This window comes from Thamnophis elegans, chromosome 15, assembly GCF_009769535.1.
Source record: "Thamnophis elegans isolate rThaEle1 chromosome 15, rThaEle1.pri, whole genome shotgun sequence".
Lineage (NCBI taxonomy): Eukaryota > Metazoa > Chordata > Lepidosauria > Squamata > Colubridae > Thamnophis > Thamnophis elegans.
In genome coordinates this window covers 10,230,195-10,258,184 of record NC_045555.1, presented here as the reverse complement: position 1 = coordinate 10,258,184, position 27,990 = coordinate 10,230,195, and the positions used below count along the sequence as shown (strand labels likewise).

The 27,990-nt window shown below is 47.0% G+C and overlaps 1 protein-coding gene across 2 annotated transcripts; it reads left to right on the top strand.

The window, feature by feature from the left end:
* The first annotated feature begins 2,745 nt into the window (after nucleotides 1–2,745).
* Nucleotides 2,746–27,735, top strand: MFN2 (mitofusin 2). Of its 2 annotated transcripts, none has more exons than XM_032231895.1 (19): nucleotides 2,746–2,820; nucleotides 4,876–4,956; nucleotides 7,069–7,247; nucleotides 8,766–8,901; nucleotides 9,947–10,109; nucleotides 10,493–10,617; nucleotides 11,768–11,876; nucleotides 12,007–12,114; nucleotides 12,212–12,350; nucleotides 12,689–12,756; nucleotides 13,768–13,889; nucleotides 14,774–14,900; nucleotides 15,246–15,350; nucleotides 18,102–18,204; nucleotides 19,108–19,328; nucleotides 19,586–19,741; nucleotides 21,549–21,745; nucleotides 23,233–23,367; nucleotides 25,831–27,735. In XM_032231895.1, the coding sequence occupies exons 3-19, from the start codon at nucleotides 7,073–7,075 to the stop codon at nucleotides 25,898–25,900; spliced, it is 2,259 nt and encodes a 752-aa protein (XP_032087786.1). In that variant the 5' UTR covers nucleotides 2,746–2,820; nucleotides 4,876–4,956; nucleotides 7,069–7,072; the 3' UTR covers nucleotides 25,901–27,735. The 2 variants fall into 2 exon arrangements, with proteins under 2 accessions (XP_032087786.1, XP_032087785.1); XM_032231894.1 differs by having other exon boundaries at nucleotides 12,212–12,365.
* Nucleotides 27,736–27,990: the final 255 nt, after the last annotated feature.

Genomic DNA, 27,990 nt, shown 5'->3' with positions numbered 1-27,990 from the left:
ACCGGCCCATAGATTTCCACTGCTCTCCTCTCTTCTGCCTTTTATCCCCAGAGCTAGGGTGGGGTTTCACTAGCAGCAGTGGCTCTTCTGTCCCGAGGACCGGCCCATTGATTTCCACTGCTCTCCTCTCCTCTGCCTTTTATCCCCAGAGCTAGAGTGGGGTTTCACTAGCAGCTGTGGCTCTTCCGTCCCGAGGACCAGCCCATAGATTTCCACTGCTCTCCTCTCCTCTGCCTTTTATCCCCAGAGCTAGGGTGGGACTTCACTAGCAGCGGTGGCTCTTCCGTCCCGAGGACCGGCCCATAGATTTCCACTGCTCTCCTCTCTTCTGCCTTTTATCCCCAGAGCTAGGGTGGGACTTCACTAGTAGCTGTGGCTCTTCCGTCCCGAGGACCGGCCCATTGATTTCCACTGCTCTCCTCTCCTCTGCCTTCTGCAAATCCGCTTGACAGCCACTGGACCCAGCTATTCCTCATCAGCCACCTCCAGACCTGGGAGCTGTTGACTTCATCTGAGGGCTGACGGACAGCCCAGGCTCCGCCTTGGCCTCTCTGCCAGCTCCATTCCCTCTTCCCCCTCAGGTTGCCTTGATGCTGATCCTGACTCCCACACTCCTCTTCCTCTAATTCAGCTGCTGGAAGAGCCGGCGGCCAACAGGCCCCAACACTCCCTCAGGAGGACAATGAAGAAAATTTAGTGCATCCCTGGTTTCATCCTAGCCTTATATTTCTCGGGAAGCCGGGCAAGAGGACAAAAGCAAAGCAAAATGCTTGGAAATTTTTTCAGGAATGCCAAAGGCGCGTCGGATCCCGATGCCAGAGCAGAGAGCTTTCTACCTGCATATATTTATTTAAAAGTCACCCCCCTTTTCTTCAGGCGTCCAGTTCTTCTGCACAAGTTGTACAGATTTTGCTAGGAATTTTATATATATATATTCAACATTGACATTAAAAAGAGTTTTATTTTAAAAAGCTAAATGCCTGTCTGCTTTTTTCTCAGCCTGTAGTGGTGAAAGGTCATCATGCCGTTAAGACCGTTAAGAAATATTTCTGAAATTGTGCCTTCAAAGGTCATCCTGGCCGCATGGTAAAATGGGCTCTTGTTGAAAAGCCAAAGCTGGACTACGAGGGTGTAATTTGTGTGCCTCAGTGGTGTTTTGTGAAATTAAAATAAGAAAAGAATTAATTTAGATAAAATAGAATAACAGAGTTGGAAGGGACCTTGGAGGTCTTCTAGTCCAACCCCCTCCCTGCCTAGGCAGGAAACCCTCTAGCATAAAAATGCTTACGATGAGGAGAGAAATGATATTTATTGTTCTGAGCCCGGAGGATTTGGAAATTAGCAGACTCATGAGCTGTGTCCTGCTGTGACCAGCCCCATCAAGACTGCCGCTTACCCAGGAGTAAGCCTTGCTGAATTTCAATAAAATTGTCTTCTGAGTAGACTTATGTAGGACTGTCTATGGAGATTCTCAGTCATCCAGGTCACGGTTTTCCCCAAAGGTGCTTTTTTCAAGTAGTGACTGGACTGGTTCCACCACAAAACCGCGGTAGACTAAAGTGCGCTCGACGAAAGCGCATACGTGACGTCATCACAGCGCGACGAAAACAGCACGCTGTGAGCGGGAAACTTAAAAATAATGCGAAAACCTTACCCTAACCCCCCCAAACCTAACCCTAAACCTAACCCTATACCTAACCCTTAACCTAACGCTAAACCTAACGCTAACCCTTAACCTAACCCTAACGCTTAACATAACCCTAAACCTAACGCTAACCCTTAACCTAATCCTAAACCTAACCCTAACGCTTAACGTAACCCTAAACCTAACCCTAACCCTTAACCTAACCCTTACCCTAACCCTAACCCTAACCCTTACCTTTATGTGAATCGGCTTGCTGTAAAAGCGCTTTTTAAAGTGCCCTTTTTTCCCCGCGGTCGTATTTGTCATGCTGCTGATGACGTCAGGTACGCGCTTTAATCGGGCGTGCTTTAGTGGACCGCGGTTTTGACGAGTCACGGACTGGACTTTGCTTTTTCTTTGAAAATGTTTTGCTTCTCATCCAAGAAGCTTCTTCAGCTCTGAGTGGATGGTGGGGAGGATGCCAATGACAAGATGCCTGAAAGGAATATCAATCCTTCCATTCCCCACCATCCACTCAGAGCTGAAGAAGCTTCTTGGAGGAGAAGCGAAAGAAAAAACAGAAAGTCCAGCTGCCTCTTGGAAAAAAAGAAAAAAAGCACCTTTGGGACTTAAGTAGGACTGTACCAATTTGGACTTTGGGGAAGAGGCCTGCTGGGGATACCAGGAAATATTCCGTGCAGAGGAGAAGCAAATACCTAGGTTTTTTTTCCTTTTAACTAATGCAGTAGTTGTCCTTAAAATGTTCGCTTTAATCAAAATTAAGAAGACCGTTTCCACAAGAATGGAAGCTGTCTTTCCCCATTATCCCCAGCGAACTGAATGGAAGGAATTGGAGCCCTAAATGGAGGAATGGGATGCTGAGTTATTAAAAATTGAACTCAGTACTCCAGAGCATGTGCAGAGTACATTTCCATCCCCTGCAAAACAGCAGCCAAGGAGAGGGAACCACATGGCCTTCCAAAACAATCTCCCGTCCCGTTTCCCTAGTCTTTTCCTTCGTCCCCAAATTATAAAAGAGGGAGGGGAGGAAACGAATATAAACAACTGCCGGACTTTAATTCCCAGGAGGCAGCGGGGCGGGGCCGTCGCGACAGACGTGACGTCACCTCCCGTCGCGCCCTCTGACGTTTCCCGTCGCGCTTCAGGCGAGCGGCTGAGGCAGAAGGCAGGTGAAGGTGAGGCGTGAGGGGCTGGGACGCGTGTCGGCGGGTGTGCACGTTACGCACGGCTTCTGCGGGGGTTATTTCGGCCTTCCTTCGGGAATTAGAGAGGGGTGGTCGGGGAGAAGGCTGGGCTTTGTTTAAGGGCCCTCTACCCCACGCCCTTTTGCCCCGTGAGAGCCAAGCGGGGCCGCTGTGACATGTGCAAGGAAGACGCGTGTCTGGGTGCGTGTCTACAGTGCACGTATGCACCCAGGTGACGGCTCGGAGGCAAGTTACAGGGTGACGCGCCTGGCCAAAGGAGTTTTTGGTTTTGGGGTGATTTGGGGGGGTGGGGCTTGTGACAGAAAGGGGAGGAGCTAGTGGGGTGAGGCAATACATGATGGAACTCCTAGCATTCCCCTGGGCAGTGCATTATAGACCTCTACACACCCCTGGCAGGGCAGGGGATGATGGAATTCCACAAGCTTCCCTGGGTAATGCATGATGAACCTCCAGCATTCTCCAGGCAGTGCATGATGGACCTCCGCACACTCCCCCAGGTAGTGCATTATAGACCTCTACACACACTCCTGGCAGTGCAGTGCAGTGCATGGTGGAGCTCCACACACTTCCCTGGGCAGTGCATGATGGACCTCCAGCATTCTACAGGCAGTGTATGATGGACTACCACACACACTCTCCTGGACAGTGCAGGATGGACCTCCACACACTTCCCTGGGCAATGCATGATGGAGTTCTAGCATTCCCCTGGGTGGTGCATGATGGAGCTCGAGCATTTCCCAAGTGGTGTATGATGGACTTCCACACACCCTCCTGTGATGGGCTGGCTGCTGAAGCAAGGTCATGGCCCACACTTGAAAGTAAACCATGAAGACGCTAATTGGGGTGTGTGGATCTGTTTCACAAGAACAAAGAATGCTTTTCAACAGGAAATATGCATGTGTAAAGCTTGTAGCAATTATGGGTAGTTAGAAAGTTGATAAAACTAACAAGGATTAGACAATTTGCAGACCTCAGCTAAAAGTTAGGAATAGAGATGGCCCGCAGCAAATGAAATATGTATTAGATAAACCCTGGAGCATTCATTAGCCAAGGCTTAGGAATGGGACAGCTATAGGCCAATAGAACAAATTGTAGAATTATTGCTAAAATGTTTATTAGAGGATATTTTTTATTATTTCACCTTGTCCCACCTTCTCCTTTAGTGAAAATGTATAAAGCTTTCTTAAGCCTTTGTTCTTGGTTCTCGGTTCTTGGCCTTTTAACCTGGAACCCTTTTCCTTGGAGTCCTCCAATAAAAAGCAGTCAGAAAACTTGCACCTCATGTCTGGCATCCATCATTGGCTTCGGCACCAGGCTCAGACCCGAATTGGGGAATGAACTCCCCGCAGGGATTCGGACCCTCACCTCTCTCCAGGCCTTCCGAAAATCCGTCAAAACCTGGCTTTGCCGGCAGGCCTGGGGGTGATGAGTTCCCTCCCCTCTCGACATGTATGGTTGTGTGACTGTTGTCTACTTTTATTATTTGTATTTTATCTTTTTATGTTCCCCTTTTTCCCCCTTGAATTGTTCACCGCCCTGAGTCCTCCCGGAGAAGGGCGGCATACAAATAATACAATACAATACAATACAATACAATACAATACAATACCTGGGCAGTGCATGATGGACCTCCATATCCCTGGGCAGTTCATGATGGACTCTAGCACTCCCCAGGCAGTGTATGATGGACTTCCACACATCCCTGGGCTGTGCTTGAGGGACCCCCACTCCCAGGCAGTGCCTGATGGAGCGTTTCAGAGGCAGAGAAGCCTCTCCTAAACTGTGTCATCCAGGTTGATTCAACGGTGGAAAATCTTGTCAGAGGGGGAAATGGTGGGGAACTTGCCTATAAACTTCTCTTTATAGGTGTCTTGTAATTCGAAAATATACATTCTACGAAGAAGAAACCTAAAAATGTTTTATATTTGAGTGATTGATGGCCACCTGTTTGTTCATGGTCGATTTCAAGTCATTTCAGATTTCACCACCTGCATTTTCTAATCTTGTCTATTTTCCTTTCCTTAGACCACTGCTTGCCCTTTCCAGCTCAGGAAAGAAGATGGTAACCATGCTTCACTTATGAAAACTCCTGCTTGCATCTTAATAGTAAGTGCATTAGAGAGGCATTTCAGAATTGGAACTGATTTGACTCTGCTTTGGGTGCTGTTAATGACTCCAATCCTCCACAGGGTAATTTTGGCAAGAAAGGCCTAGAGCTTTCAGAGCAATCTATATATACCGTATTTGTCAGAGAATAAGACACACCTTTTTCCTCCCTAAAAGAGGGTGAAAGTTTGGGTGTGTCATACACTAAATGTAGCCCCACTCACCTGCCAGCCCCCCACCCTTTGGTCTCTGCCTCCTAGCAGTTTACCTCCTTGCAGCAAATGGGGAAATGGGGCTTGTGGAGGTGGCAATATGCCATGGCAATCCCTGCAGCCTGAAACAACTGATGATTGGGAGCCAGGTGTTGAAATTGAAAGTGAAACTTACTATTTGCTCCACCAGGCAAATTGCTGGGAGGCAGAGGCAGATTTTTTTTTCTTGTGCTAATCAGGCTCTTTTCTGCAAGGAGATAAGTCAATAACTATAAATGCCTATAGAATCTTCAAGTTATTAGACTTATTTTTTTAAAAAACTGCTTTATTATTGTTCTAGACAGCTTAACAAAATGAAGAAGCTTTTTTAAAATAAATGCTTGATCTGAAGAGACCCCAGGGCTATTGTATTTTCTTTTAAATAGCAGAAAATATTATACTACCAGAAAGCCACATCAATTTTAACAGCTTCTGTACAAGTATAGTCTGAAATATAAGTGTCCTGTTGTTTAATTAGACCCCGACTTAGTAATGTTTGGAATAGATCTATTTAAATAATTGAGAGGAGTTATGTGACTACATTTAAGAAAAATTTCTGGCACCAATATACTGTACATTTCTCCAATTCTTTGCTATTTCTATGGGTCAGGCACACTTGCACAGAAATACACCACAAACAGTATATATTGTCTGTACTGTTTGCTGTTTGTTGCAAAGAGGCAAATTGCTGGGAGGCAGAGGCAGATTTTTCCCCCTTGTTTTCCTCCCCAAAATCTAGGTGCCTCTTATACTTCGGAGTGTCTTATACTCTGAAAAATACGGTATATATAGATGTGTGGGTGTGGGTGTGTTCCAGCATAACTCTGAAATGCCTCCAGCAGTTTCAACCAAACTTGATACCCAGATAACTTACTCTCTGGAAATAAATACTGTGGGGGTAAGGCACCCCTAACACCCCTTGTGGTGTGTGTTCTGTAATGATACAGCCCATTGTGCCTTAAAATGGCTTCTACTGTGCAGCACATGGAGTTGCCATGGTAACGGCTTCACAGTACTCCACAAAGGGGGGGGGTCCCTCTGGTAAGGGGGAAAATCCAACATTAGACATTACGTTTAGTCCAGATATTGTCTCCCTATAAATAAATACCCGGGCAACGCTGGGTTATCAGTTAGTTAAAAATAAATATCTGCTTCCTTTTTAGCGTTCTCTCAGAAAGCCAGCCTTTTTTTGCTCCTTCCGTTTGGGAAATCTCTTCAGTTCATAACGTACAACTTTTCCATGACCTCTTTAATGGAGTTAGGAGATTTGGCATTTGCCTGGGATTTAAGCGTGTTGTAGAAAATAGAGTGATTACTTTAGCATGCGGCGAGAACCAGACCTTGGTAGTAGGGGACTAATATGGCTGCTTGTTTACCTGGAGCATTTACTGGCATAAATGCTACGTTGTAAACTACCGTATTTTTCAGAGTATAAGACACACTTTTTTCCCTCCTAAAAGACGCTGAAAATTTGGGTGCGTCTTATACTCCTAATGTAGCCCCACCCACCCGCTGGCCCCTACCCTTTGGCCTCCGCGCGTCCTCTTCCTGGCTGCAGAGATTGCCAACAACAACAATGGCTTGTGTTTTTGGGTTCCACGCGTTGCGTTTTCAGCCTCCAAATGCTCGACACCCGGTGTCCAAAATGGCAACAGCTGCTGCCTTCTCTTACCCCTTCCCCGCTTTGTCTGCTTTAGTCACTGAGGCTCCCTCTGACAATCAGCTCTCTCCCTCCACCACCCCCAACCACAAAACCATTTTCCTCCCGCAAAACTAAGGTGCGTTCTTATACTCTGAAAAATACGGTAAGCGGTTTTCCTCTTTCCTTGCGCATAATCCATGCATTTTCCCCCCCTTCTAGCACAATGTCCCTGCTGTTCCTTCGCTCCAAGTCCATCATCACTAGCAAAAAGGACAAGAGACATATGGCGGACGTCAGTGCCTCCCCCCTTAAGCATTTTGTCACTGCCAAGAAAAAAATAAATGGCATCTTTGAACAGTTGGCAGCTTACATCCAGGAGAGCTCCGTGTTTCTGGAGGGTGAGTTAAGTTTCTCACAGCTTGCTGACTTGTGCACACGAGTGGGTGAGTGCCTGCAAATCAAGAAGACCAGAAGCAGGAATGTCTCTTTAAAAGAATTATTTGGCTACCTTGAGGGTAGGATTGGAATCCGGGGCCCTCTGCATTTCTGATTTCTTTGTTTCTGACTTTTGGCTCAGTTCTTTTGTGTTGGTTTTTTTTTTTTAAACTATCCTTATTGTCTTGATGGCGCTTATTGGTTAGCCATTTCCAGGATTTATTTTCTTCAAATAGGTTTATTAATTTATAATATGACATACAAAGAAAATACAAAAGCAAATATTGGGGGAATTGGGAAAGGAAAAAGGGAAGTGGATAGTGGGGGAAAGCAAGGGAAAAAGAAAAAAAAAGGCATTGATTTCCAATTCCTTTGGTGCAGTAAAATAAGGCATTAAGATCTACCCTCAACTTTTTACATTTTCATAATAATAGAAACTAGCCATTTCTATAACAACAAATCTATCGAATTTGTAAAACTCAAATTCAAAGTTTCATTTTTTTCTCACCTCAAGCACAAAATCCAGAAGTGGTTTCCAAATAGAAATGAAGGTATTTGGTTTATGTTCTTGTTTATGTAATACTGCCTGCTATAGAGCCGAGGTGGTGCAGTGGTTAAATGCAGCACTGCAGGCTGCTTCAGCTGACTGCAGTTCTGCAGTTCAGCTGTTCAAATCTCACCGGCTCAGGGTTGACTCAGCCTTCCATCCTTCCGAGGTGGGTAAAATGAGGACCCGGATTGTTGTTGGGGGCAATATACTGACTCTGTAAACCGCTTAGAGAGGGCTGAAAGCCCTATGAAGCGGTATATAAGTCTAACTGCTATTGCTATATGGCTGCAAATACAAGTGAGGGGTCCTTGGTGCTCTCTGAGCTTGCTTGTTTTCTTACAGACATCTCATTACCCTAATTAGGTAACATCATCAGTGCTAATGCAAGAAAACAAACAAGCTCAGAGAGCACCAAGGACCCCTCATTTCAACCCTGAGCTACAGATATTCTCCTTTATTGGTAGCAAATAGAAGTCCCTACCCAAAGGGTCTTATAATCCCAAATTGGGCTGCGAGGGAACAAACAACACAAGGAAGGAAAGAGTTGAATCAGTTATCCATCTCTCTGTTATCCACATTTCTCAAGTTCTACCTTTCTTTCCTAAATTTAGTCCACCTCCAGTCTTGCCATCCTCCATACTGGTGTGCTGAGCCAGCTAGATTTTGGTCAAGGTTTTCTGCATGGTTTGATTGTGGCAACTTTAACCAATCGAGGCAATTCAGGGGGATGCTGGGACTTGTAATTCCACAGCAGGCAGAGAGTTTTGCCCATTCTCTTTTTTTTTTAGCTTGACCTCTTTTTTTGCTGGGGAAAATCTTCATGAAAGTCCTTTTTCTGCATTTCTTCTATAAGATCTGTCTGGAAGTGGAGATTGCAGCGTTCAAACCACTCGCCTCCCACATGTGATATATATATACCCTTTTCCCCCAGAAATACACAAGAATGGTGAGCTTGACCCTGTCACCACGGAAGAGCAGGTGTCAGAGGTCAAGGGCTACCTGTTCAAGGTCAGCGGGATCAGCGAAGTGCTGGCAAGGCGACACATGAAGGTGGCTTTCTTTGGGCGGTGAGTCAGTTGCTGGTATTAGAAAAGCTTCTATGTATTCTTTGTTGTTCTATTTTTTTTAAAAAAAGAGAATACATGCTAAAATCAAATATGTATATTGAAAATGAATTATAAATACCATCAACGTAAAATGGAGCTTGCTCAGAAGTTGAAGTGCACCAGGTAAATGAGATGAAGAGTGGGAAATAGAGGAGAGAGAGGGAAGAAGAGAGGGATAGGAGAGAGGGCAAGGGGGGAGGGAAGAGGAGGAGAGAAAGGAGGAGTGGAAAGGGGAGAGAGGAGAAGGAGAAAGGAAGGGGAAGTAGAGAAGGGAAGGATGACAGAGGGAAGAAAGGAGGTAGGGAGGAGGAGTAGAGACGGAGAAGAAGGTACAAATATGGTGTATGGAGAGCAGAACAGCCAATAATTGTTTTTGGGAATTTGGTAAGATGAATAGATGTAAACATTCGTGACCCGACAAATGCACGCCCGACAAATGCGCACCGACAAAACCACCACGACAAAACGGCGACGTTGAAAGCGCGCCCACTAAAGCCCGCCGACAAAACCGCACCCACTAAAGCACGATTAGGGTTTTTAGGTTAGGGTTAGGGTTAGGATTAACGTTACCGTTGTTTTCGCATTTTTTTCTGTGGCACACTTTTGTCGGTGCGCATTTGTCGGTGAACCGTAAACATTTAATAATGCAATATGATGGCTATGTGATTATATGTTATGAAAATGAAAAAATAAAAAAACTTTATAACAAAGGGGGGCGGGGGGAAAGCTTTGCTTGAATCGGAGGCTCTCCAAATGGACTGGGCTACATCACCCATCATTCTGAGTCCATCCTGCAAAGCTTGCTGGAACATTTCCACCTTAAAAGTTGTCCGTAAATTGTTTCAACTGCAGCGATGACCCGAGTTCAGAACTCTGCGCAGTCCCCAAAGCGGTCCCTGCGAGGCTCTTGAGAAATCCCTGCCTCTAGAAATCCGCTACCTTACAAAGTTGTTGTGAGGATAAAATGGGAGGAAGTGGCTCTCTTTTGTGTTTTGCATATTTTTAGGACGAGTAATGGGAAAAGTACTGTGATTAACGCCATGCTGTGGGATAAAGTCCTTCCCTCTGGGATCGGCCACACCACCAACTGCTTCCTGAGAGTGGAGGGGACGGACGGCCAGGACGCCTTCCTGCTCACCGAAGGGTCCGAAGAGAAGAAGAGCGTCAAGGTACAATGGGGGAACAACCCCAAAAATTGAGGATCAGAGAAGCTTGGAGAGGAATTCTATTCTGTGAACATGTACAGCTGCCGGAGGGTGTTGGTTGACATAATCAGGACTCCACAATCTTGGTAACTTTAAGACTTGTGAACTTCAACTCCCAGAATTCCCCAGGCAGCCTGGGGAATGCTGGGAGTTGAAGTCCATGAGTCTGAAAGTTGCCACGGTTGGGGAGTCCTTGAATAAATAGTGGTGTAGGTGGCCGATTACTTCAAAACTAGTTTTTTTTTTAATCCCACCATTACTTACCTTCTCCAGTGGATTATTATTAAATTCTTGAATTTTTGAAACATCTTTGTAATTATTTTCTCGGCCTCCTTTTCGTGCATCAGACGGTAAACCAGCTGGCTCACGCCCTCCACCAAGATGAATTGCTAACGGCCGGGGGTCTGGTCAGCGTCATGTGGCCGAATTCCAAGTGCCCTTTGCTCAAGGATGATCTTGTTTTGATGGACAGGTGAGTGGCTATTTCCCTCCCACCCCCAAATTAAAACGTTCCCTCTCTTACCACCGGCCAGGAAAATTGCAAGCTCTTACAAGATTGTAGCTGATGTGCCTTTATCATGTGAATAAATGTGAGGTGGGTGGACTTTTACTGGGGTCTATAAAAAAAAAACTTAAGGTGGCTCAGTGGCTAAGACATGAGCTTGTCAATCAGAAAGGTTGGTGGTTCGAATCCCTAGCGCCGCATAACGATGTGAGCTCCCATGACTTGTCCCAACTTCTGCCAACTTAACAGTTTGAAAGCATGTAAAAATGCAAGTAGAAAAATAGGGACCACCTTTGGTGGGAAGGTAACAGCGTTCCGTGTGTCTTCGGTGTTGAGCCATGCGGGCCACATGACCACGGAGATGTCTTCAGACAGCGCTGGCTCTTCAGCTTAGAAACAGAGATGAGCACCGCCCCCTAGAGTCAGGAACGAATAGCACATATGTGCGAGGGGAACCTTAACTGGAAGGAGGGATTTTTTTATTATTAATCCATCATAGCACTTCTGATCTAATCTTTTAGAATAGGAAAGCAAAGTTCAAGTTTAAAACTCATACAGGATGGGGGAAATGTTGGAATCATTTCAGTGTGTAAATCATGTCAGTTCTTGCCGGGAGTCCTTGACTTATGACCACAATTGAGCCCACAAGTTATGTTCTCAAGTGAGACATTTGTTCAGCGAGTTTTGCTCCATTTTACAACCTTTTATGCTACAGTTGTTTAAGTGAATCCCTGCAGTTGTCAAGTTAGTAACAATGGTTACTAACAATCTGGCTTCCCCCTTGACTTGGCTTATCAGAAAATCGCAAAAGGGGGAAATCAGGTGACCCTGCAACACCGTCTGCAATTGTCATAAATAGGAGTCAGTTGCCAAGTGTCTGAATTTTGATCATGTAACCGCAGGGATGCTGGGACGGTCGTGTGAAAAAAGGTGACAAGTCCCTTTTTAACTTTGAACAGTCAGTAAATGCACCGTTGTAAGTTGAGGACTGCCTCTATTTTAACAAACTAAAATCAAAATGTAAAGCTCCTACAGAACGGGGTGGTGTTGGAAGAGAGAACACCATTTCAGTGTGTAAATTATGACGTCATTTCTCTCTTTCTTGTTCTGTGTTAAGCCCTGGAATTGACGTCACCACCGAGCTGGATAGCTGGATTGATAAATTCTGCTTGGATGCCGATGTCTTTGTCTTGGTGGCCAACTCCGAGTCGACGCTGATGCAGACGGTAAAAACGTTGGTCCCTTTCATTGCCTGCCTTTGTTTTTCTCTACAGCAATGGCACTGAAGCTTATATACTGCTTCATAGTGCTTTACAGACTTTTGTTATTGTTGTTGTTCCTTTTCTGCCAATCCAGGAGAAGCAATTCTTCCACAAAGTCAACGCTCGCCTCTCTCGGCCCAACATTTTCATTTTAAATAACCGCTGGGACGCTTCGGCCTCCGAACCGGAATACATGGAGGAGGTGAGGCTCCCTCCGGTGTGGCTGGATGGGGAGAGCAGCCCGGAAGGAAAACCAGCCTTTCCTATCTAACTCCCTTTTTTGCTGCCCTCTCCTGCAGGTTCGCCGACAGCACATGGAACGTTGCACCAGCTTCCTGGTGGACGAGCTGGGCGTGGTGGACCGTGCCCAGGCTGGCGATCGCATTTTCTTTGTCTCTGCGAAAGAGGTCCTGAATGCCCGCATCCAGAAGGCTCAGGGTATGCCCGAAGGAGGTGAGAGACCCTCTTAAACCAGTGTTTCTCAACCATGGAGACTTTTAAGATAGCTGGACTTCATCTCCCAGGATTCCCCAGCAATCCTGGGAGTCGAAGTCCACAAGTCTTAAAAGTTGCCGAGGTTGAAAAACACTGCTCTAAGCTCTCCCTGTTTCTAAAGCCACGACCCCCTTCCTCCTTTAAAAATCATGCTTGGCGTCGCTCCTGCCTTGTTCAAGTTTTCCTGGGTACCCCTGAGGACTGGAAACTTGGGGATGGGGAGCGTGGGCCTATTTTGCTGTTCAAATCTGATGGTGCTTGGGGTTTTGTGTTCTCTGTAGGCGGGGCACTGGCCGAGGGTTTCCAAGTGAGGATGTTCGAATTCCAGAATTTTGAGCGGAGGTTTGAGGCAAGTGCATTATTAAGACGTTGACGTTTGTGAGTTTACCCGCTCTTCGGAGCACAGTGGTAGCTTCTGACATATTTTCTTAATTTACCCATGAGATTTAACAATCGTGCTGTTGTTAAAATTTATATTACGTGGCTGGGTATGCCTATAGCTCTATAGAAGACCTGTATATTTCAGCAAGCAATGGATTTTTTTTGTATATATATATATATATAAGCCAAACCCCACTCACTCATCACGAAATCTCCAGAACTGTAAAGCCTACAAACTTGAAATTTGGCATGTATGTTTCTCTTGGCTTCTAGGTGTTCGCTAAGAAAGGATTTTTCAAAAACAACCATCAGATCATTAGTATTTCTTATACAATATTAACACACTCTGACGCTAAGGAGTTAGACATTCTACTCCCCCTCCCCACCTGAAAGGACTCTGTTCCAACTGCCAGTTGCCTTATATTAACATGCTCTTATGCTATAAAGTGTCAATTTATCAAGCCCAATCACATAGTTTCGTAGCAAAGCACGGGTATCCAGCTAGGTAATAATAGACACACACAAACACCTTGAAGAATCAAATAGCAGGCAGTGTGAACAGTATTATCCAGAGCACCTTAATAGTTCCATCTATGTATACTCTTTTCTATAAAACCTTTATCTGTGAACTACAAAAATCATTGATCTGATTCTAGGACCAAATAATATTATATAATAATATAAGCAGGTCACCCTGTAATGTTCAACCCTGTGAAGCAGATCCCTAGTGCAGAATCCTAAAAGATCTCGGGTTTGCCTATTTTGATGGTGATTTAAGTTGCTAGTTTGCCTGTTTTGACGGTGATTTAAGTCGCTAGTCCTCAAGGATGCTCTGCTTCCCAGGTGGAATTTTCAGGGTCTGGAACCTTCTATAATAATTATTAGCCCAAGGGGGATCGATTCATGGCCTTGCTGCTTAAGGAGAAGAAAGGATGCTGAGTTTTTTGGTCGGAAGAGCTGAGGTTTGCCTTCCCTGCAGGAGTGCATCTCGCAGTCCGCCGTCAAGACCAAGTTTGAGCAGCACACAGTCCGAGCCAAGCAGATTGCGGAGGAGGTCCGGCACATCATGGATTCCGTGCATGTGGCCGCGCAGGAACAGAGGTGCCTTGTTTGGGATTTCCTAGAGAACTTGTGAAAGTTGAAATCGAAGAGCAGAGCAAGGAGGCCTTTGGAGGAGTTCAGCTAGTTTAGAAACCTGGTGTTTTTGTCTCCTCTTTCCTTTTTTCTCCCTCCCTCCCCCCCTCATTCCTTCCCTCCCTATTCATTCCTTCCTTCTCCCCCTCCCACCCTCCCTATTCCTTCCTCCCTCCTACTCCTACTCCCTCTCCTCCTCCCTCCTTCTTTATTCCTTCCCTCCCTGCCTACCTACTCCTTCCTTCCTTCCCTCCCCCTTCCTCCCACCCTCCTTATTCATTCATTCCTTCTCTCCCTTCTTCCCTCCCTTCCTATTTCTTCCTCCCTCCAATTCTCCTTCTTCCTTCCGTATTCCTTCCTTCCTTCCCTCTCTCCCTATTCCTCCCTCCCTATTCCTTCTTTCTCTCCCTTCCCCTTCCCTATTCCTCCCTCCCTCCTTCTCCTCCTTCCTTCCCTCTCCTCCTCCCTCCCTCTTTATTCCTTCCCTCCCTGCCTACCTATTCCTTACTTCCCTCCCCTTCTTCCCACCCTCCTTATTCATTCATTCCTTCTCTCCCTTCTTCCCAACCTCCCTATTCCCTCACTTCCTATTTCTTCCTCCCTCCTGTTCTCCTCCTTCCTTCTCTTCCTCCCTCTCCCTATTCCCTCCCTTCCTATTTTTCTTCCCTCCAATTCTCCTTCTTCCTTCCCTCCCTCTGTATTCCTTCCTTCCCTCTCTCCCTATTTCTCCATTCCTATTCCCTTTTTATTCCTTGCTCCCTCCCATTCTCCTTCCCTTCCTACCATCCTCTCTATTCCTTCCTTCCTTCCTTCCTTCCTTCCTTCCTTCCTTCCTTCCTTGTGTCTTGCAGGGTTTACTGCATGGAGAAGTGGGACGACCGCCACGAGCGCCTGGGATTCATCGAGAAACAGCTGGACCTGCTCACTCAAAGCTACAAGTTGAAAATCAAGGAGATCACGGAAGAGGTTGAGCGCCAGGTGAGGCCCCCCCCCCCCCCCCACACACACTCCTCAGAATTCAAAGCCCAGTTTATGCTGCCAGGTTCCTTTTGGAGCAAAGACGATCCCAGCAGAAATCACCCAAGCGAGCCTTTCTGACAACAAAGAAAATAAAAAGCTGGATTCAAGAGCGTCTTTATCATTGCCGGTCTCTGCCACACTCAGCACCCTGGCTTGGGGATTCAAGAGAGAAACATTTGCAGACTTGGTTTTCCTCCGTTTTACCAGGGTGTTTGCATTGCAGAGAGGGGTTTCTTTTTTTGCTTTCTTGAAAAGGAAAAGAAATTCAGCCCGGTTAACACCCCTTCTCAATTTTCCTTCCAGGTCTCCAACGCCATGGCAGAAGAGATCAGGAAGCTCTCGGTGTTAGTGGATGATTTTCAGCTGGATTTCCACCCTTCCCCCGTGGTCCTGAAGGTTTATAAGAATGTAAGCCACTTAACATAGGGGCTCAGGGGCTAAGGCGCTGAGCTTGTCGATCAGAAAGGTCGGCAGTTCAGCGGTTCAAATCCCTAGCGCCCTATAACCGAGTGAGCTCCTGTGACTTGTCCCAGCTTCTGCCAACCTAGCAGTTCGAAAGCACGTTAAAAATGCAAGTAGAAAAAATAGGGACCATCTTTGGTGGGAAGGGAACAGCGTTCCGTGCGCCTTCGGCGTTTAGTCATGCTGGCCACATGACCACTGAGATGTCTTCAGACAGCATTGGCTCTTCGGCTTTGAAATGGAGATGGCATCGCCCTCTAGTGTCGGGGACGACTAGCACATATGTGCGAGGGGAACCTTTACCTTTAAGTGACTTAACACAAACTGGATCATTCCCTGAGAAGCATTGGGTGCCTGATGCCCCGCTGTGGGCTTGTCCCCCTTGATGCAAAATCCACATTCAGAAGTTTAATCCTTGGCAAAGAAAGGCCTTTAAGGAAGTCTTTTGCCATCTCCTTCTCTCAACCCCAAACCCGTCAAGCTGGGTAACGCAGTAACCTCAATGATTTTAAGAGGCATCAAGAAAGGGGAATGAATATTTGTAGCTCAGGGTTGATATATGAGGGATCTTTGTGCTCTCTGAGCTGGGTGGTTTTCTTGCAGATGTTTCATAACATAGTGCTGGAAGGAGGTGGGGTTTATGGAGAGGAGGAGGAGGAGGAAGAGGAGGAGAGAACTTTGGGGTCCTTGGTGCCCTCTGAGCTGGGTGGTTTTCTTGCCGACGTTTTGTGACCCAACTAAGGAATGTCATCAGTGCTAGAAGGGAGTGGGGTTTATGGAGAGGAGGAGGAGGAAGAAGAAGAGGAGGAGGAAGAAAAGGAGAGAACTGTGGGGTCCTTGGTGCTCTCTGAACTGAGTGGTTTTCTTGCAGACGTTTTGTGACCCAACTAAGGAATGTCATCAGTGCTAGAAGGGAGTGGGGTTTATGGAGAGGAGGAGGAGGAAGAAGAAGAGGAGGAGGAAGAAAAGGAGAGAACTGTGGGGTCCTTGGTGCTCTCTGAACTGAGTGGTTTTCTTGCAGACGTTTTGTGACCCAACTAAGGAACGTCATCAGTGCTAGAAGGGAGTGGGTTTATGGAGAGGAGGAGGAGGAGGAGCAAGAAGAAAAGGAGGAGAACTGTGGGGTCCTTGGTGCTCTCTGAGCTTGCTTGTTTTCTTGCAGGTGTTTCATGACCCAACTAGATAACTTCATCAGCGCTAGTATCAAAGCCAAGGGAGGGAGGAAGGAAAAGAAAGGGAAGGAAGGATAGAGGAAGGAAGGAAATATTTGCAGCTCAGGGTTGCAGATGTTTCATGACCCAACTAGGTAATATCAGTGCTAGTACCAAAGGGAAGGAAGGAAAGAAGGAAAAAATGAATTGGAAGAACAGTTGAAGGAAGGAAAGAAATATTTGCATTTCAGGGTCAACAGGAGGGATCTTTGGTGGTCTCTTGAGCTGGGGGGGGGGTTTCCTTGCAAACATTTCCTGACCCTAACTAGGTAACATCATCATGCTAGGAGGTTTGGGATGTGCAGGGAGGAAGAGGAGGAGAACTACAGAGTCCTTGGTGCTCTCTGAACTTGTCATTTTCTTGCAAGAGTTTCATGAACCAACTAAGTAACATCATCAGTGCTAGAAGGGAGTGGAGGAGAAGGAGGAGGAAGAGAAGACTGAGATCCCAGGTGACCTCGGTTTTCTTGCAGGCCTTTTATGACCCAACTAGGTAACCTTATCAGTGGTAGGAGGGAGGGGTATTTGCAGAGTGGAGGAGTGAGCTCCCAGAGTGGAGTGAGCTCCCAGGAGCTTGGCAGTTTACTTGCAAACATCTCATTGCCAACCTAGGTAACCTCATCAGTGCTAGAAGGGAGAGGGATTTCCTTCTGGTGGTCCATTCTAGCACTGATGAGGTTACCCAGTTTGGGGATTGAAACGCCTGCAAGGAAACAAACTGAGTGATGGGCCTGCCCAGGCTTGACCTTCTAGGAAAGAAAGACTCCTAACTCCATTTGAATTCTTTTCCTAAAAGCCAAAGTGGTTACGGGAAGGCAAAGCTGGAATGTTTTTGCCCATGAAAGCTCCTTTTCCTTTCTCCTTCCCACTAGTTATCTCCCCCTTCCAGGTGTCCCTCGCACATATGTGCCAGTCGTTCCCGACTCTAGGGGGCAGTGCTCATCTCCGTTTCAAAGCCAAAGAGCCAGCGCTGTCCGAAGACGTCTCCGTGGTCATGTGGCCGGCATGACTCAATGCCCGAAGGCATGAAACACTCTTCCATTCCCACCAAAGATGGCCCCTATTTTTTCTACTTGCGTTTTTTACATGCTTTCGAACTGCTAGGTTGGCAGAAGCTGGGACAAGTCGCGGGAGCTCCCTCCGTTATGCGGCGCTAGAGATTCGAACCCCCGAACTGCCGACCTTTCCAATTGACAAACTCGGCGTCTTATCCCCTGAGCCACCGCGTCCCATTACATTGAAATAAATTGTTTTGGCAACCATCCCTGTCTGGGGTGGGGTTGAGTGATGATGTACTCCATGCCTTGCCCTTGAAGGAGCCAATGGCTTTTATCGGAGGGCACTCTTGAGTAGTTTTGAGTCTCCCTTCCCAGCTTCCCCCCGCCCCCGCTCCCCCAATCTTGACACTCAGAGAGCACCAAGGATTTTAAGAGAAGTGAACTTCAACTCCCAGAATTCCCTCTGGGTTTTTTTTTTCCTTTCCTAGGAGTTACATCGGCACATTGAGGAAGGCCTGGGCCGAAACATGTCAGATCGCTGCTCTGCTTCCATTGCCTCCTCTTTGCAGATCATGCAGCAAGAAATGATTGGTGAGCATCCCTTGGGAGGATGGGAAGGAAACCACGGAGGTCCTCTAGTCCAGCGGTCACCAACTGGTGGTCCGTGGGGAAATTATTTGCATTTTTGACATTGCACTAAATCAGGAGTCCTCAAACTATGCTCCCTGGAATGGATACGTGCAATGAACGCTTGTGTTGCTGCAGAGAGCCTCCCCCTTCGGGGTCTTTTTGTGTGTTTGTGTGGATCGCTGTGGGGCAGAAATCCCAACTTGGGGTCTGCTTCGGCCTCCTGGTGTGGGGCTTTGGGCGAAGGCTGGAGGGAAGAGCCGCTGGTGGCAAAGAGCCGGAGGGCCTCGTTCCAGTGGGAGTTCATCATGGCCTGGAACTGGCTGACCATTTCAGCCCGCTGAGTCTCCAGGCGCCAGTACCTGGCCTTGCACTCCCACAGGTCTACCCTCTGCTTGGGAAGCCTATGCTCCTAGTCCTCAGTGAGGTGCTTCTGTTGAGCCTCCTTCTCGGTCAGGTCCAATTTGAACTGAGCTGTTTTGCCAACTCTTTCTCCTGGTGGCTGCTTAGCTCCAGCAACCGCTTCCTGTTGGGGCCCTAAGGAGCCCGGTGGGTGGGCAGGCGAGGAGAGGCTGGCAAGGCGCCCCTCAACATGAGTGACATTGAGTTGGCCACGCCCACCCAGTCACCTGACCACCTAGCCATGCCCACCCAACCGGTCATTAGCCAGATCCTGTTAGTGGTCCGTGGGATTTAAAATTATGAATTTAGTGGTCCCTGAGGTCTGAAAGGTTGGGGACCCCTGCTCTAGGCCCAGGACGTGGCTCTCTTTCCTCCCCAAGTTGTGCCGAGGTGCAGGGCACGAGTCATCCTAGCACCACCATCACCCCCCCCCTCTGTCATCTCCCTCACCGCTCTGCCTTTCAGATGGGCTGAAGCCGCTCCTCCCCGTTTCCCTGAGGGGGCAGATCGAGCTGCTGGTCCCCAGGCAGTGCTTCACCCTCAGCTACGACCTGAACTGCGACAAGCTCTGCGCCGACTTCCAGGAAGACGTCCAGTTTCATTTCTCCCTCGGCTGGACCATGTTAGTGAACCGGTTTCTGGGCCCCAAAAACACACGCCGGGCCTTGATGGGCTACGGCGACCAGGTGAGACTGAGGTTTGATAACGCGAGATAGATTCCCCCTGCGCCTAGAGGTTTGGCTTTGCCCGAAACCCACCAAGGGAGGCTAATCTGTGCTCTCTTTGTTATCCTTCCAAACTGACCTTTTCTGGTGTGGAATTTTACACTCCTATGTCCTTTTCCCCTGGCCTCTGTTGCTTCAATCTGAATTCCGGAGGCTGGAATTCCCCCCGGAGGCAGCAGTCTTTCCTGCCCCCTAACCATCCAATCGTTGCCCACCAGGTCCAGCGTCCGTTGCCCCTGACCCCGGCAAACCCAAGCCTGCCCCCCATGCCACAGGGGTCCTTGACTCAGGAGGAGCTGATGGTCTCCATGGTAACCGGCCTGGCCTCCCTCACATCCAGGACTTCAATGGGCATCCTTGTGATCGGTGGAGTGGTAGGTTTTTGGGGAGCGTTCGAATAAAAGAAGTGGGGTGATGGAGGCCAGCTTCCAGATTTCTTCTCCAGCCCTTCCAGGCGGAAGTGGAATCATAATTCAGCCATTCCAACATTAGTGGACCCTGCTAGCTAAATACAATGGGTGCTGTAGTCCGTAACTCCCTCTAGTTCTATGTTTTTTCATCTTTCCTGTTATTTTTATTTATCCAATTTATTGGCCGCCCATCTTACCACGGGGTAACACTAGACGGACCAATCAGCGTAATTTTAGGGTGTGTATTTGGGACCTCATTTTCCTACAGCTATGGGGTATTGGGGAGATGCCTTATAGCCTGTCGGATGCTGCAAAACTTTCCTTAAAAAAATAAAAAGGTTTCTTTAAAAAATCAAGGAGAGAAACAACCTAGAACTAAAGAGAAAATTCCTGACAGTGAGAACCATTTGCCATATTTTTCAGAGTATAAGACACACCTTTTTCCCTCAAAAAAGAGGGTGAAAATCTGGGTGTGTCTTATACACCAAATACAGCATTTTTCGCCTCTCAAAACCCCGGCATTTTTGCAAAAATGGCTGTGCATAGCCTTTAGGAGGCTTATAGAATGCTCCTGGGGGATGGGGAGGGCAGAAATGAGCAAAAAATCGGCCATTTTTTTCTCAATTTTGCCTCCCCCCCCAGCCCCAGGAGCACACTATAAGCCTCTTAAAGGCTATGCATGCCCTTTTTTTGACAAAAAATGGGCCCGTTTTTGAGAGGTCTGCAGAGTGCAAAGTTTTTTTTTAAATTTACCTCTTCAAAATCTCGGTGCGTCTTATCCTCAGTAATACGGTAATCAGTGGGACACATTGCCACCAGAAGTTATGAATGCTCCCAATACTGGAGGCTCTTAAGAAGAGATCAGACAGCCATTACTAGGAGATATTCAAGGTCCCTTCCAACCTTGTTACTCTCTTCTATTCTGTCAACCATCCCTTGCAGTTCATTCAGCAAATAAAATACTCCTGGGGCATTTTCACTTTCCAAAAGAGTACAAGATACTGAGCTGGCATGGATACAGAAGTAGCCAAACCAGTTCTAACAGGTTCAGGTGCAAATAGCATAATTAAACCGTCCCCTTTTCTCCTGGCCCTCCCCTAGCCATTTTCTTTCCTCCAATCCCATTACATTCCTTTTGTTTGGGTAATGGGCTCTTCATCTTATTAGACTTTCCCAGCAGTCGACCTTGAGACACTGGCATTCATGTTCGTTTGACACCCCACCCCACCCCAATACCTCCCTTACATTCATATTCCTTCCTTCCTTCCTGTTGCTTCTTGTCAATGTCAGCATTGCAAGTAATGCACTCATAGAAAACAGAACTCTGAAGCGGGTAGATTTCTCAAAGAACAGTTTTTTATTGGATATGTAATATTGGCACAGGCTGGTGAAAACAGACTCTGAAAGTTCCCAAGGTTTCCACTTAATTAAAAGAGACAGTTTTCCTTCACAAGTTATTAGCCACATGGTCCAATCGAGGTGCTGGCCAGTTACTTGGTTACTTTGCTCCTCCTCTCCCAGCCACCTGTTGGAATGACCTTGGTTCCCACAGGAACACTTTTTATTTTGACTACAACACCCTAGCTAAGTACTTATCTCCCCCTCCCACCTGAAACCTCAAAAATGGCCCCCAGACAGGTTCGCTTCAGGGTGAACAGTCCGGCTGTGAGACGAAGTGTTTTCAGAGCAAGCCAAGCTGTGACACGTTCCGTTAAAAACTGCCATTCTTTCTGAGGCCAAACTAGTTTTCTGTCTGCATCCCCACCCCTAGGTCTGGAAGGCGGTGGGCTGGAGGCTGATCGCCCTTTCCCTGGGCCTCTACGGACTCCTGTACGTCTACGAGCGCCTCACCTGGACCACGAAGGCGAAAGAGAGGGCCTTCAAACGCCAGTTTGTGGACTACGCCGGGGAGAAGCTTCAGCTCATCGTCAGCTACACCGGCTCCAACTGCAGCCACCAAGTTCAGCAGTGAGTTAAGCCCTCCTGTTCTGACCTAGGCTTCCGAAGATCACTCGTCCCAGTAAAACCTCTTTTATTTAGGTTAAAGGGAATTCCTCTCCAGCAAAGTCCCAGCCAACAACATTTTTATCAGATTTCACAACTACAGACCTTGATCAGGCTTGGAGAACTGGCAGGCCGATATCTTCCAAACTCCATGCTGTAGCAGCAATTACTTGGCAAGAAGTCAGGAGCAGATCTTCCCCCTAATAGATTGAACTCATTGTCTCCTACAAACTCCCCTCCTCTTTTGCTCCTCTTTATTCCCTTTGGGAGGGGCCATTCACCGTCCACCTTTGCCTTTACTCCCGAGTCGGCCCTTGTTCCTTAGCTGTTCCCTTCTCCTGGCAGCTCTGCGCTTGCGTACACTGGGAACAGGCTCCAGCTGTTCATCAGCCTCACTGATGTCTGACTCCGAAGACAGCTGATAACTGTCAGACGGCCCTGACCCCCTCTCTGCCTCCGATGCAGAGCCCTCATCAGAGCCTTCTCCAGACTCCAGGACTGGCCCATCTTTCTCCCCAACCTCTTCACTGTCCGAATCTGCTACCAGCTCAGCTGGCCGCTGGCGGGCCACAACATTTCCCTCCCACTGCGTCCAGCTCTTGCCAATGCAGCCTGAGGTCCAGGCTGGCATTTTGTGGGATGCAGGCCGTCCTCAACGTACGACCGTTCATTTACTGAGCAAAATTAACGACAACACTAAAAAAAGTGACTTACAACCATTTGTCAAATCACCATCGCAGCATCAAAATTCGGACGCTTAGCAACCAGTTGATAATTTATGACGGTTGCAATGTCCCCAGAATCACACAATCACCTTTTGTGACTTTCTCACAATGGGGAAGCCAGGTTCATCTAACAGCTGTGTGACTATTTGTCTGCGACCGACTTAGCATCTGCAGAGATTGACTTAACCACGGCAAGAAAGGTTGTGAAATGGAGCAAAGTTCGCTTAACAGCCGTCTCACTTAGCAATAGAACTTTGGGGAGGCTGATCGTTGTTGTAAGTCGAGGACCGCCTGCACACCCAACCCTGTTGTCCTTCTCTGAGTAGAAAGAGCATCAGAAGTCGCTTGTGGGAAAAGCTTTTAAAAATTGGTAGCACACACCGCAACCCTGCAGATAGAAGAATTAAAATTAATCTGCTTTACAAACTCATATTAGGGATGCGGTGGCTCAGTGTCTAAGACTTAACAAACGCAATGATTCCCTTAACAACCATGGCCAGAAAAGTTGTAAAATGAGGCAAACTCACTTCAACAAATGTTTCACTTAGCAATGTAAAGTTGGGGCTCAGTTGTGGTCGTGACTCGAGGACTACCTGCATTAGATTTATAGGAGGGAGAAAGGGGCTTTTCTCGCATTGAGGTAAGTGCCTTGTTCCCTTTCACTTTTTTTTTGACTATCCCCCTTTTTTTTTGTTCCTTTTTCACTTTAAAAACATCTCGTCAAAGGGAACTGGCGGGAACCTTCGCTCAACTATGCCAGCAGGTGGATGTGACGAGAGACGATCTAGAGAAAGAAATTGCAGGCCTGAATCAAAAGATTGAGATTTTGGATACTTTACAGAGTAGAGCCAAGTTACTTAGGTAAGTGTTGCCATTTTTATCTCTGTCCAACAGCTGGGTGGCAGGGCCCAGGGGTGTCAAACTGGAGTTCATTGAGGGCTGCATCAGGGTTGTGCTTGACTTTGGAAGGCCAGGGATGGGTGGGTGGGTTGGTAAGGGGGCAAGGGGCATGGCCAGCGTGGGCCTGACACAAGACACAGGGAACCTGTGGTGACCAGGTGCTAAGGCAGAACTTCCCTGAGACCCTCCCTCAATCTCATAGCAATAGCCCTTAGACTTGTATACAGCTTCACATTGCTTCACAGCCCTCTCTAAGCGATATACAGAGTCAGCCTCTTGCCCTCAACAATCTGGGTCCTCATTTGACCCACTTCGGAAGGATGGAAGGCTGCAGGCAGTCAGCAAAAGTAGCCTGCAGTAGTGCACTCTAACCACTGTGCTACTATGGCTCTTGATTATAACCAACCTCCCTTCCTATGGCTCTTGATTATAACCAACCTCCCTCCCTCCTTCTTTTCCCTTCCCTCTTCCTTCTCCTTTCTTCTTCCTTCCCTTCTTATTTTTCCTTCCTTGCTCTCTTCTCATCTTTTCTTCTTTTTCATTGTCTTTCCCTTTCTCCTTTCCTGGCCCTTCTTGCATGCTCAAATGCAAAAGGGGAAACATTTGTTTCAATAGCTCTCTTGTCAGCGAAAATGGAGCCCATCGGGGCCGCCTGACCCCCCGCCCCTTTTTCAGCTGGACAATCTCCTGCAGCCCTCTGCCAGCAAAAATTGAGCCCAGGGTGGCCATGCACCCCCCTGCACTTCATTTTCAGCCTGGATGGCTTCCTGCAGCCCTCTGCCAGCAAAAATGGAGCCAAAGGGACCGCGCATGCTCCCCCCCCCCCGCCTGAGCTCCATTTTCACTAGCAGAGGCACCGCAAGCTGCTCTTTTGAGGCCAGCCGCGCAGGCCAGATGTAAGCACCCTATGGGCCAGATCCGGTCCCCGGGCTTTGAGTTTAACCGCCATGACAAATATTAACTTTACATAAAATGGATGCATCATCTTGCACTCTGCCTGTAAATCAGATCCATTACTTTCCAACACATTTTTAATGATCTCGGCAAGAACAGGAAAACATATTCATCTTTTTCTGTTGTCGTCGTTCTGTCAGGGCGTTCCCATCCATTCATAAATTTATTCTTGCATTACATTTTCTTACATTAAAACATAACTGACATTCTTTGTGAGGGAACGTCACCTATCAGCCACTTCCTTTTTCAAACCTAATTTGAGATTATATAAATCTAGAATCCCGTTTAAAAACATTAGTAAATCAAGGAGGGCGATACTCCTCAAAGAAGCCATTCCTTGACAACATAGTTTCAAGCCTAATCAAATTGACAGATAATTAAGTTCATAGTTACGAATGTGCCTGTTTTAGAAAGCTTTTTTTAAAGCCTTCTCCTACAGGGATCAAAATGCAAATGCTTTATATCAGTAGTCACCAACTGGAGGTCCACGAGAAAATTTTGGTGGTCCGCAGAAAAAGTATTTGCATTTTTTAAAAATTGCACAGAATATGTTTATCTTTTTTTAAAAAAAATAATATAGTGGTCCGCGGGATTTTGAATTTAGTAGTCCCTGAAGTCCGAAAGGTTGGTGACCCCTGCTTTATATGGTATAGGGCAGGGGTGTCAAACTCAAGGGCCAAGGGCTGGATCCGGCTTGCAGGGTGCTTGGTTCTGGCCTGCAGGGATGCCCTGGAAACGGTGAAGGACTGCAGTGCCTCTGGCTACAAAAACGGAGCTCGGGAGTGTTGTACGCGGCCCTCCCGAGCTCTGTTTTTGCTGGCAGAGGGTTGCAGGAGGTTGCCGCTGCCAAAAACGGAGCTTGGGAGCCCATTTTTACTGGCAGAGCACTCGGGCCACCACAGGCGCCACAACATGAGTGACATCAAGCTGGCCATGCCCACCCTGGCCACGCCCACATCCCTGATCTAGGTTCTCCTACTTGAGCAGGGGGCTGGACCAGAAGACCTCCAAAGTCCCTTCCAGCTCTACTCTGTTCTGAGTTTGAGTTTGAGTTTTATTAGAATTTGTAGGCCGCCCTTTTCCCTGAGGGGACTCAGGGCGGCTCACATAAAACTGGGAAGGGGGGAACACAAACATCAAGATAGAAGACATGTAATAAAATGGTAGGCAACATACATTCATCATTCGGGAGGGGTAACTATCCTTATCCCCAGGCCTGACAGGCGAGCCAGTTCTTCAAGGCTATGCGGAAGGCTTGGACGGTGGAGAGGGTACGAATCTCCACGGGGAGCTCGTTCCAAAGGGCAGTATTCTATATTTGAAAAAGGTCCCTGGCATTTTCAATTTTAATAATGACTTGGTATGCTCAGGTTTTGCGGCTCAGTTTAAGCAAAGCTGGCTTGAATGGATTAATTAGTTATTTCTTTTTTTTTCTAATATGGGTCTTTCTTTGGTTCTCTGCCCCTACAGGAATAAAGCTGGGTGGCTGGACAGCGAGCTGAACATGTTCACACATCAATATTTGCAGCAGAGCAGATAAGCCACTGAAATGGGAGTCCACCAGGAGTCTGGCTGTTTCCCTCTCCTTCCCAGTCATGCTACTGGGAAAATAATTCCAGATGACGGGAACTTTGGGGGGGGGGGGGCACTGGAAGTCTCGTTCCCCTTTGCGCCTGTCCCTTCCATGCACACAGTTAATTTTGAAACCTGTTTCCCTTTCTCCTCACGTGGGCGCTTCTATTCTCATAGCCAGCCCTTGCAATCTTAGCAGTTTTTGGCTTAGTAAGAAGAACGTTGACAATCCCGACAGTAGGCTGGGGTATCCCAAACCCTGCATCTAATCTCTTGACTCATTTTCGATGAAATAGCAACTTAATTTGCATATATATTTTTTTTAGTGGGTGTGGAATGAAATTAACCCTGATGCCTGCTTGCCACAAATGAATGAGACTGTTCCTCCCGAAGGGAAATCTTATCCTAATTTATAGGACAAATGTTTGGTGCATCCTAGACTAATTTCAGAGCTCGGCTTCTGAATTTTGGAAAGCAAGGAACAATATTTGGTTGGGTTTCTTCGACCTTGAGATCCCATCTTCTCCTTACGCGCTTGTGACGTAGCGAGTGGATTAAATGTTCTGTGCTGATCCTCAGATTTCTGTGATCTGATTATGATCACCATGTCTTTCCCTGCGGCTTTTGCCCTAAAACGGAGCCTCCTAAAGGGGCTAGTCCTTATGAAGTTAACTGAGTTGATTTCAAACACAAATGAATTTATTAGAGGGTGTGTGTGCAGGTGGACCGAGAGTGATGCACGAAGTTAAGACGGATGAAATGTAAGAAAAAGATTCCAAGGGGAAAATGTAGACAATGACATTTTGTGTCTCCTTCAAGCGAGGATAGATAGAATTAATCAGCTGTAATGGATTTTTGACCACTTATTTCTCTACATTTCCCCCCCTTTGCCCTTCCTTTGTTTATGAACCTTTTCACGACTTCTTCAATTATCTCTTGCACCTTTCAATTATTATTTTGTTTTAGGAAGAGAAATAAGGACGTTGCTCCCTTTTCAATCCAGCCCCATCCCTTTTCAAAATTCAGTTTCCAAAATACACCTACATCGGCAGATAATATGATTTCCTCCTGGGCCCACTCAGGAGGTATCGGTTTTGGAAGGGGGCATGCACTGGGAGTGGCTTGTGCCAGTCTAATCTGTGCAGAGGTCGCAGTTGGGATTATTCTGGGGGTTTTTTTTGGACCGAAAGACACTCCAATACCATGGCTTTCAATCTTGGCATTTTGAAGATGCGTGGACTTCAACTCCCAGAATTCTCGGTCAGCTGGCTAGAGAATTCTGGGAGTTGAAGTCCACGCATCTTCAAGCTGCCTCCACCATGCCTCCTCCATGTGATTTTTTAAGTGTCTTCCCATTGGGGTCTGGGTTCTCCCTCCTTTCCTCACCGTTCTCAGTTGGGGGGCATTTCATTATCTTTCTGGCCAGCTCAGCCAATTTTTTGAGAATCTGACAATTTGGGGTTTGGCCATTGATCGGTTAAGCGTGGACCCCCTAAAAACGCTGTGGGTTAACAAGGTTTTCCCCAGAAATGCACTTTACCATTTGTTTTTAATGCTGCTAGTGTTAATTTTAATTTCTAGCCAGGCCTTCAAAATCTTCCTTGATGGTGTTTTCTCTGTTTTATTTTTTTTGGGGGGGCCTGTAGGATTTGGGAATAACGATGCTATTAACTCACTTTGACCTGATCCTGTTTCTAGCTGCATCAGTGCTGTTAATAACCGCAAAACGGAATTAAAAAAGGAACACATGGATGGAGAGTTCTTTTGTTTTCTTGGATAAAAAAATGCTTTTTCTTTGGTAAATTTCTGTTGTGGAAGTGTTTCTTTTTGCCTCTGCGAAGGGTTTTTTTTGTCTCTGGGTCATTAGTTTTTTTGTATCTGGATCGTAGTGTATGGGATGGCCGCAAATGGGGAGGGAGGGAGGGGAAGAACACTTTCTGCCTTTTATTTTGCTCTCAAGTGAGCTGGCAAGGCTTGGGCACAGTACCTCTGGGCATGTACAGAGACGGTGGTTAATATTTCAGAGCTATTTCAGAGCATTCAATCTTTATTAGCATG

What these genes read in the sequence shown, in the direction of transcription:
- MFN2 (XM_032231894.1), top strand. Translation starts at nt 7,073, where the DNA reads ATGTCCCTGCTGTTCCTTCGCTCCAAGTCCATCATCACTAGCAAAAAG. An exon ending in GATCTTGTTTTGATGGACAG is followed by an intron (nt 10,618 to 11,767) that starts GTGAGTGGCTAT and finishes TTCTGTGTTAAG; the next exon opens with CCCTGGAATTGACGTCACCA. An exon ending in AGTAGAGCCAAGTTACTTAG is followed by an intron (nt 23,368 to 25,830) that starts GTAAGTGTTGCC and finishes CTGCCCCTACAG; the next exon opens with GAATAAAGCTGGGTGGCTGG.